Source organism: Pelecanus crispus, chromosome 3, assembly GCF_030463565.1.
Source record: "Pelecanus crispus isolate bPelCri1 chromosome 3, bPelCri1.pri, whole genome shotgun sequence".
Lineage (NCBI taxonomy): Eukaryota > Metazoa > Chordata > Aves > Pelecaniformes > Pelecanidae > Pelecanus > Pelecanus crispus.
The window spans coordinates 16,766,468-16,776,505 of NC_134645.1; the positions used below are offsets into that span (position 1 = coordinate 16,766,468).

The following is a 10,038-nucleotide window of genomic DNA, read 5'->3' on the forward strand; positions in this document are numbered from 1 at the left end:
CTGGTTATTGGCAGGTTGTTATGTTACCACTCAGACTGAAAATGCTGTTCAGACCATCACTGACAGGCTGGGGCTTAATACCTCACTTCACTCTCCTCATGAAAACTTTCCCTAAAAAGATAGTTTGGGATAAATGAAGAGGATGACCCTGTCGGGTCACTTCATAAATGAGTTGGTAGGTCTTGTCTAAGGTTTGGCTTAGCAAGAAGGCCTTATAGATGGACCAGCCCCTGCAGTCAGTGTGAGTTTTCCATTGACCTCACACCAAAGTACAGTTCCAGTGGTTCATGTACTTATGTACACTGAAACAAGGGGAGCACATACATACTTTATAGTTATAGATCACCAGCTGCGATAATTGTTTGATTATATCTGCTGTCCCACTCTGTGTTTAGGATAGCGTCCCCTCCCCTGAAGTGAACAGAAACAGAGGATTATCATCAGCTCACCAAAGCTGCAGGAGGTGGCCCACAATTATTTGGGTTCAGCTTTAATGGAGCAAAAAGGAAATTATTTCCTAGATTGTCTTTTTCTTCCTGAAGTGGAAGAACACTTTGCCTGTTTCTGAAGGGCATCTGCAAATTAACACAAAGCACAACCTGAAGGAGAGCTAGTTAGGGCAAACTAAATTGGGAAAATTGCCTGAGCGTTCAGGGCCAAGCCAGGGGCAGATATGAAGGCAGCAGGCACCAGGGGCAGAGTGGAAACTAAAGATGCAACTAATGCCACAGATAGGTATCACAGCCAGGAGAGTTGTGGCCACCAGTCAATTCAGTGTCGCCCTTTCCTGGAGAGGGAAGTGCCACCCCCAGCAGGTGTGGAGAAGAGGAGGCTGAGGGGTGACCTTATTGCTCTCTACAACTACCTGAAAGGAGGTTGTAGTGAGGTGGGTGTTGGTCTCTTCTCCCATATAGTTAGCGATAGGACAAGAGGAAATGGGCTCAAGCTGCACCAGGGGAGGTTTAGATTGGATATTAGGAAAAATTTCTTCTTGGAAAGGGTAGTCAAACATTGGAACAGGCTGCCCAGAGAGGTGGTGGAGTCACCATCCCTGGAAGTGTTCAAAAAACAGGTAGACGTGGCACTCTGGGACATGCTTTAGTCTAGTCTACCCTTGACTGGTTTAGTGTGGACTTGGTAGTGTAGGTTAATGGTTGGACTGGATGATCTTAAAGGTCTTTTCCAACCTAAACGATTCTATGATCCCATGGGTGCAGACAAAGGACCTGAGCTGGGGGCCCTCACTGGCATGGCCTGGGTGTCCCAAACCCCCCTGGACTCCAGGCAAGTATTTCAGGTTATGAGAAATGAAGAGCTGAGTCATGACAAGCTCCACGCCTGTATTGCAACAGAGCGCGCTCGTGTTGCTCTTCCTTGGGAAGTGATGACATATGTGTCATCATATGTTGGACACAGCCCAACATGACTGAGCAAACATTACTCAAGGTTTTGACAGAGATTCACCTTTGGGGTAAGAGAAGTGAGCACAACCATGGGGTCAACATTTCAGAAGGTTAGGAGGGGAAAGAGGGGGGTCTACACAGAACAAGTTGTTCCCCAGTCTTTGTGACAGGTCTCGGTCCTACCCCATCCACCCACGAGTCCACAGAAGCCTGTCAGATGCCTGGTGGCAAGGTTCAGTCAGTTCATCATCAGTTATGGAATAAACATAGCACTCTGGTTATCATTAATAATATTTATTTTGGAAAAATATTTTTAAAATTAATTTCTTCATTAACAAAACGGTAAAAAAAACTCAAATAACATTTGCACAATATTCCATAAATACATTTATATACAAAAAAATATAGTCACATAGACCCGAAGTGCCTTTGTACATATTTACCAAAAAATTTAAATTATAAAAAAATGAACATCACAAAATACTCAAGCTTTACAATTATCATGAAAATATTTTTACAGATTGAAAAAAATAACACACTTTTTCTCACCTAGTAAAAACACATTTTAGTATCAAAAAAGACAATAAAGGCAGTGTTTGTGTCTCTAATTCAAGAAAAGACTGGCTCATAAGAATCCAAAATACACACTTCAGGCAGTGCATGCTTCTTACGTAGTAATTAAGTCCATTCATTTAAATATATATAGAAAAGCAACTGACCATAGTGCAATGATAAAATTCATAAAAGGCAGTGCAACAGTAATCCTTGAACACAGACCTTTGCCTGGTGTCCATCTTGTTTCTTTATTTTGCAGTCACTTTGCTAACTTCAGTAGAGAACCAGCTCAAGCCTGAATTTAGTTTCTCAGCAGCAGTCAGTGAAGGAATCTATCTCCCATTCCTCTTTCAGCAGCATTCATTGGGGCACATCTCCTCTGAAATTGTTCTGAACAACCACCTTGCCATATCGCCTCTGGTTTACACCTGGTGAGAGAAAACACTAGCAGAGATCAGGAGAAGTTAATGGAAAGTAAGAGGGCTAAGGCTGCAGAGGGTCGGGACTGTCGCCAGGCAGGAATGGACTTTGCATGAAGCACACTAAGGGGTAGGTCAGCAGACCACAACCACACCAGCCACACCGTTATTTTACCCTTGTCTGCAAAAGTCTTTGTACCCATAACATCCACAGCAGCAAGTCACTGAGCTTGCCTTTACAACATCCACAGCACAACAAAGTCAAGCTAGCTGTATTTCAACAGGTACAAATCTCTGCGGCACCATGGAAAAGAGTTTAGCTGCCCTGACGTGTGTTAGATGAGGGCTGCACACCGAGAGTTCTCTGCTGTTCCAACTGCCAGGCAGTATACTAACCTCAGTTGCTATGATGCACTCGTCTTTCTCTTCTGATATGACATACACCGACTGGTACTTTGTGTCCTTTGAAGTGGAATATACTGAATCTGGTCGTTTTCTTTCAGAAGTATCACTATTGAAGACAAAAAGAGACAACACAGGTCAGATGGCTGTTGCTTAACGCTACCTATGAGACACACACACCCCCTTCAGAGTCAAGCTGCCCCCCATGCTCAGATGTGAGAGATACCTCTTTAGTTGTACTGCACTTTTCTCCTCTGCCTCTGAATCATACGTTTCACACTTGGCTTCACATTTGCTGTGCTCCTCTTTAACAGAGTCCTCGTTCTTGAGTTCATGCACCAAATTGTAATCCACTGATGGGTATCTGACTTTGTAGCCATTTTTATCGGAGTTATCGCTGTGAAAGTCTACTTTCTTATTTGTATTTTTAATCTGAGTGGCACCAATGACACTTATGGAAATGTCCTTCTCGCGCTGGCAGTTCGCCAGGTTGTTCATGGTCTCAGTCTCGCTCCTGCAGGTGTCGGGCTGGTGGTGCCTCTTCTGCACTCTGAGCCTGACACAGACAACCACAGCAGCACACCCTAGCAGCAGCATGAGGACCAGAATAATCCCAGCGCAGACAGCAATCCAGGGGAACTGGGCGTTCTGGCCTTCTGTGTACTTCTCGGTGAAGTCAACGATGACCGGTCCCTGAGGTGGCTCAGGAAGCAAAAATTGGCAGTTGAGCCCGCCGTACCCCCGGGCACACTCACAGACATAGCGGTTGTTTCTTTCATGGCAGGTGGCCCCGTTGTGGCAGGGGTTGTGTTCGCATCTGCTCACCGGGGTGCTGCAGTTCTTCCCGTTGTATCCCGGGGGGCAGGTGCAGGAATAGTCATTGATGCCATCCTGGCAGGTCCCTCCATTGACGCAGGGAAAGGAGGCGCAGTCATCCACGTTATCATCACAGTGTCTCCCAGTAAAGCCAGCCTGGCACTGGCATATGTAGGAGTTCCCCAGATCGACGCACTGGGCCCCTGCAAGACATCAAGGGGGACGAGGGCTGAGTGGTGGGCAGCCAGACCCAACAGCCTCCCACCTGCTGCTCTTGGGGCAACTGTCAAAACTGGCAGCTGAGAAAAGCTTTCTTTTTGAGAGGTTAGATCAACCTTTGCCAAGTCTGATCCACCATAAAAAGTATGGGGTTTTTTGGGGGAAGATACTTGTTAATCAGATCTATCTTTCATTCTCCATCCTTTTCCCTTTTTAACATTTCACTCAGCTTGGACAACAAAGCATGTCCAGATCAGGTTAACACCACAATCTCATGTTACAGAGTTTGCGTGGCAGTGAATGAGGAGGACTGCAGTAAAGAAAGTCTTCATTAGTTTAATCAAAACAGGAAGATTACTGTTACCCGATCACAAGTAATAATATTTAGCACTTGTATGGCATTTTGCATCCACAGACCTCAAAGAGTCTTTGCAAAACATTTGCAAATATAAACCTCCACATTTTTATGCATGAAGCTTCAGGCCAAGTTACCTGGCCATGGTCACCCCTTGAGAAAATGCAATCGGCAGCAGTGGCACAAACCACACTTTTTTAAGTACAGTTCCTCCACCAAGTCAACTATTGACATGACATCGACCATGATTGATCAGTGGGCCTTGTTATGAACTCCAGACCAGAAGCCAAAGTAACTGGATGGTCTCCTTTCAGAAGGTCACTGCAGCATGTTTGGCCTTACCATTAGCACAAGGGCTGGAACTGCAGTAATCGATTTTCTTTTCACAGTTGAACCCAGAATAACCCAGTGGGCAGCGGCAGCTGTATCCCCCATCAGGGTTGTCGGTGCATCGCCCACCATTGAAGCATGGTCCATCAGCACAAGTCATTGCGCTCAGCTCACAGTTTTTACCATAGAAGCCTGGGGGGCAGGTACAGGAATAGCTGTTCTCGAGATCCTGGGGGGGAAGAAATGAGAAATGGTCAAAATATTTATCTGAAGTTGCTTTGAAATCCAAAAAGGGATTTTGAAAATCAGTAAAACTGACATTAACTCCTCCCTTGGGGTTTCAGATGGCACAAGCAACTCAAACTTACAGTGCAGCTTCCACCATTCTTGCAAGGGTTGGCATCACATTCATTAATTTCAATCTCACAGTTGGAGCCTGTGTACCCAGGTCGGCAGGAACAAGTGTAGCTCCCCTGACCCGTGTTGGTGCATGTGGCACCGTTCTTGCAGGGCTTGTGGTGGGTGCAGTAGTTCAGGTCTGTAAAAGATTTTTTTTTAAAAAGAGGGCAGTCAAGATACTTGCTACTTTGCAAGGCTAGCACAGGGTGGGTGAGCTGGAAATAGCCACTTGCTTTCTGCGTTTTAAAACAGATGCTCAGGCAAGGACTGAGAACTCACCCTGATTGCAGAAAAGGCCACCCCAGCCTTCCTGGCAGTTGCACTGCCATGGCTGCTGACAGGTACCATGAAGGCAGCCTGGGTATCGGATGCATTCATCACAATATCGCCCCTGCCAACCCACTCTGCATCTGAAAAAAAAAACCAACAACAAAGTCTCATCAGATTTAGACTTCTCACAGCTGGAAACCCTATTGCAAACTCCGCCAACACACTGATGCCAGGGATCAAGTTTCCTAAAACGCCTCAGTGATCCTTCATGTGAGAAAGTCACTGAATCCAACCGTAGCATCAGCTTTCATCAGTCCCAGCTATTTCTTCCACTTCCTTAGATAGAGCCATGGTTCCAGGTAGTTAATTTGTTTACTCTAATAACAAACAGCTAAACCTTACACACAGCACTGGCTAAACCATGACAACTCATTAGGTTAATATTAACGGCACTGATGTTTGACTTGTAGATTAATACTTTGATCTGGCATCACCTGGATTTCTCAAATCACCATCTAATATGAAAAAGGCATTTAAACCGACCCTTCAAATGACCAATGGCTTACTTAACACCAGAGCATCAATGTTAAAGACAAAGAAGGGAGCAGGAGGGGAGTGGAAAACTTACTTGCATTCCCCAGGTTTGTCACAAAAGCCATGTTGCTCATCGCATCCAGGCAAACAAATTGCTGTAAACAAACCAAGCAGGGAGAGACATCAGCACCGGGGCCGAACACCTCCCTTTTACAAGTCCAATCCTGAGAGCACCTTGCGGGTGGGGAGGGAGCCCCTTTTACTAGGTCGGGGCAGTTAAGTGCAGCTGAGTTAATCTCTGGAGTCTGCAGGAGTATTGATCTTGCCCCGTAACTGGGCACTTTACTTATCGCCGGGGATGAGCATTCTTCTTAATACAGTTGCCCACAGACAAAAGAGGGCTCACAATTGCTCCCTTCCCCACAGCCCCTCACCCCCCTTCCCTTCCCAGTGAGGGTCAGAAGTCCTTTTTTCCAATTCTATGCACACAGCTCCACCTCTTAATATCCCCCGAAAGTGTGTGTGCAGATAAGAGTGGACAGCTGGTGTGCAGGGTGCCAGTGCAAGACAGCTGCTCTATTGTCTATTCTCTCCCAGCAGCTGCCCCACTGCAACAATACCCCAGCCCCGGAGCCAATGGGGCTGGCGGCCGGTGGCCGGGCAGCCTATCCCTGCCCACAGCTAATCTATGGCACGCGCGTGATTTCGCTGCAAAAAAACTTTTTTTTTTTCTTATTCAAATAAATAAGTCTAAAGTTCTTCCTCCCTCCTCCTCCCCCCCCCCCCACCCTGCTCCAAAAAGGGGCGGGCAGGGGGGTGCAGTGCTGGTAAAAGAGGTAAGCAAGCCAGCAGGAGGGAGGATGAGGGAAGGGAAAAAAAGGGACTTCTGCTCATTACTTCGCCTGGTTATGGAACTCATTAAGCAGGCACTGCAAAGTTTTAATTCAACAAAGCCAGCCGGAGACAATGGCATGCGAGGGGAAGGGAGGGGGAAGAAAAAGAAAGAAAGAATCGGTGCTGATAATCAGATTGCCTCCAAGTCGGAAAGAATGGAGCTGGGGGCAAGGCAACGGGAAGCAATCTGTGACTGGCAGCTCCGCTCGCTAACGGCAAGACATTCTTTTTGCATGCACACATAAACACATCTCCCCTGCCTAGTAGGTTTGCGTCGCTGTTATAAGCTGTTTTTTTTCTGAGAGGGAAAGCAGAGCAAAGAGCATACGTAACGAGTCAAGAAAGACGGACAGCCTTCTACTTTGCTATGGGAAGACCAGCGATGTACAGGCATCCAAAAGTGCTGACAGCCCCGAAAGATCTCATTATCAAAATGCTTCCTTTTTCCCCACCCCTTGACACAACTGGGCTAGGCACTTTTGATCATGGGAAAGGTTGTTGTTCCTATTTAAAACACTATCAAAGGAAATGCAAGCCCCTCTGCCTGCTGTTTGTTGTGCAACATTGTACCATGAACTGCTAAAAGCATCCTAGTAGTCGCTAACACTGTGAATAATCAATCTGGGCTCGTTTGATAGCAGCTCAGCTGAGACCACAGTGTAGGTGGGCTTTAAGAAAAACAAAAACACAACAAGAAGAAAACAGGCTGCTTTACAGCTTGTAACTGTTTTCTCCCTGCCTGCCTGGCCCTTTGATGACTGGAGAGAGGCACTCGCCCAGTACATCATCTGCCAGCGTACTTCAGATCCGTGTATACACACAGAGAATGCCATCACACGCTGCAGCAGGAGCTCTGTGTGTGTGTTTGGGTGTACACTGCCATGTATCTACAAAAGGCTGTAACCTTGTACAAAGCTGCAGGTACCTGACGTCCCTGACTGTCCTCTCTGTGATCTGCTTACTGTCCCATCTTTTTCTGCTGTATCAACACACCACATTCCTCAACAACTTCAAGCTCAGGCGTACTTTAAAACTCATGTCCCTCGCTACTTTATTAGTAGTAACGGTCACGGCAATGGCACAGAAGAGAGATGGGGAAGAAGTTGAATGTTCCTGTAGCTCCAGGTGCAACAATCTCTGTTAGTGGCAGTTTATGAGTACCCCAAATGAGAAATGTACAATATAGAGGCCACAGAGGGTATCTTGGACCTCCCGATACTTTTCTCAATACAAGGTGGCAAGACATCAGACCATAACAAGCCTACCAATAGGTCTGCCACGTGGATGTTGCCAAAGCCTAGCTCCCTCTCCTGAAGCCATGTACCCTGTAGGTGATGATATTGACATACCTTGGTTGAAGGGGTGGCTAGGTGTAAAAAGTAGTCCTAATGTATTTTAGTAAATCCTCAAGTAACTGCTGAACATTTTGCTATCAGATTTGATATCTACAGCAAATGAGCAAGAGTATAATGTTGGCACTGACATTTTATTAGCTTGAGAAGGGGCTGTCTGTGTTAACTTTCTGTGGCAATGCTGAGGACCTCCTGTCCCCTGCACCACTAAAGCCTGTACACAGCACCAGACCTCCACCCACTCACTGTAGCTTGGTTCCCCCTCTTTTGTGGGGCCTGATGTCGGAGAAACACACACCCCCCCCCAATAGCTCAGGGGACGCTGCTGCAACCGGCGCCTGGGGAGACAAGAAGGTGGACACTCACGCTCAGTGCAGTACTGGCCTTTCCAGCCCGGGTTGCAGACTTTCTCGCCACGCTCTCCACAAGTGAAGTGACCAAAGGCATCGTCCCGGGGGCGGCAGAAGACAGAGCAGCCTTCTCCATAGTAGTGCTCGTCACACACGAAGCGATAGGAGTACTTGAGGTCAGTACGTCCACTGCTGTGCAGGTCCTGAGACCACTCTTCACCCACTGCCAAGTGCCTCTGGGTAGCCAGGCGGCTGATGAGGCGCTCAGGGTTTTCTGTGTGAAAAGTGGAGAGAAGAGGCATGATTAGGGAGCCCGAAGCAGGCACGGGAGTAGAAAGATGCTCAAGTGGGGGTCTCTGGTGGGAGGGGAACCGCAGAGGCAGGATGATAGGGCAGCGTGCCAACAGGTTGGCCTCTCTTCCCACGGTCTCCGGAAGAGGAGCAGGGATGGGATGGGGGTAAGGCGCTGCACACCGCAGAGGGAGGGGCCGAGTGGGGCCGCAGGGCTGGGATTATTCCCGGGAAGAGCCTGTTTCGGGACAGTTACCTGTGGTGAGGTCGTCAGGAGAGTCCGTATGCAGAGCCTCAATGATGAGCGAGAAGGTGCCCTGGGGAAAAAAGGAGCAGAGACAACCCACCCGGAGAGCGTGAGCGGAGGCAGGGCCGGGGGGCAGCGCCCCCAGCCCCCCAGGAGTTATCAGTCCCGTCCGTGTCCGCCCCCCCCCCCCCCCCCCCGACACCCCCGGGGGATCGGTGGCCCCTTGGAAAGGTGCTCGGCCAGCTGGGGTGGCCCGGCTGCGTGGGGCGGGATGGGACGGGACGGGATGGGATGGGATGGGACGGGGTGCGGGCCGCACCCTCCCGCGCCTCCCCCCCAACTCACAGGCCAGGTGAAGCCGAAGGGGAAGCGGATGGGGTTGCTGAAGGCCGGGTCGGCGCCGCCGGCGCCGTCGGGGACGCTGAAGGAGTTGGCGCCGAGGACGGGGGTGATGGCGCTGCCGTAGGTGCAGGGCGGCTCGGGGGAGACGCTGGCCTGGTAGTGCTTGAGGCAGACGCGGAAGAAGGTCTTGCAGTCGCACTGCTGCAGCCCGCCGCCGCCGGGGCCGCCCCCGCGGCAGCAGTTGCGGTTGCTGAGCAGCCCCTTCTTATTGACAAACTCCTGCAGCTTCAGCTCGAAGACCCCGGAGCAGCCGACCTGCGGGGCGGGGACAGAGGCCGTCAGCCCGCCGAGCAGCCCCGCTCCCCTGGCCCGACCCCAGCCCCGCCGGGCACCAGCGGGACTGGCACCCCCCTGCCCGACCGCCCCCCTTCCCGCTTCTCCCGGCTGCAACAGGCAGCCACAGTCCTCGGCACTCCCGCGGGACCCCCCGGTGCCGGGACCACTGCAGATATTTCTGCCCCCCACCCCGCGGGCACTTACCTGGCAGCGGCTCAGCAGCACCGAGAGGAGGGCAAGCGTCAGCAGGAACAGACCTCCCATTTTGGAGGGGCAGCTCTGGTGCCCTCGCTTTCCTCCCCCTTGTCTTCTCGTCAGAGGGGAAAGGGGAAAGTGTCTTTCGGGGGAAGTGAAAAACACAGCGGCCAAAGCCGCTCGCCCCAGCAGAGCTGGAAGAGTTAGTGTCACGGTCTCCTTCTTTCAGGAGTGTCTCTGACTTTTTTCCCCTCTGTCGATACCTCTAGGTGTAGCCTGTCGGCCACTGACAGCTCTTTCAGATGGCAAAAGAAAAAAGGAAAATAAAG

General features: G+C 49.8%; 1 protein-coding gene across 1 annotated transcript; it reads right to left on the reverse strand.

Moving 5' to 3' along the window:
* Window positions 1-440: 440 nt before the first annotated feature.
* Window positions 441-9,778, reverse strand: DLL1 (delta like canonical Notch ligand 1). The gene is made up of 11 exons (XM_075706878.1): window positions 9,719-9,778; window positions 9,182-9,493; window positions 8,846-8,906; window positions 8,315-8,572; window positions 5,797-5,857; window positions 5,178-5,308; window positions 4,868-5,037; window positions 4,512-4,728; window positions 3,006-3,798; window positions 2,774-2,888; window positions 441-575 (listed from the first exon to the last, which is right to left on the reverse strand). Exons 1-11 carry the CDS (start codon window positions 9,776-9,778, stop codon window positions 441-443), a joined length of 2,313 nt encoding a protein of 770 aa, XP_075562993.1.
* Between the last annotated feature and the right edge of the window lie 260 nt (window positions 9,779-10,038).

Coding starts and splice junctions, on each gene's coding strand:
- DLL1 (XM_075706878.1), bottom strand. CDS start 9,778: ATGGGAGGTCTGTTCCTGCTGACGCTTGCCCTCCTCTCGGTGCTGCTG. Junction 5,038..5,177: donor TGGCCTTTTCTGCAATCAGG/GTGAGTTCTCAG, acceptor AATCTTTTACAG/ACCTGAACTACTGCACCCAC. Junction 576..2,773: donor AGTGCATCATAGCAACTGAG/GTTAGTATACTG, acceptor GTTAATTTGCAG/ATGCCCTTCAGAAACAGGCA.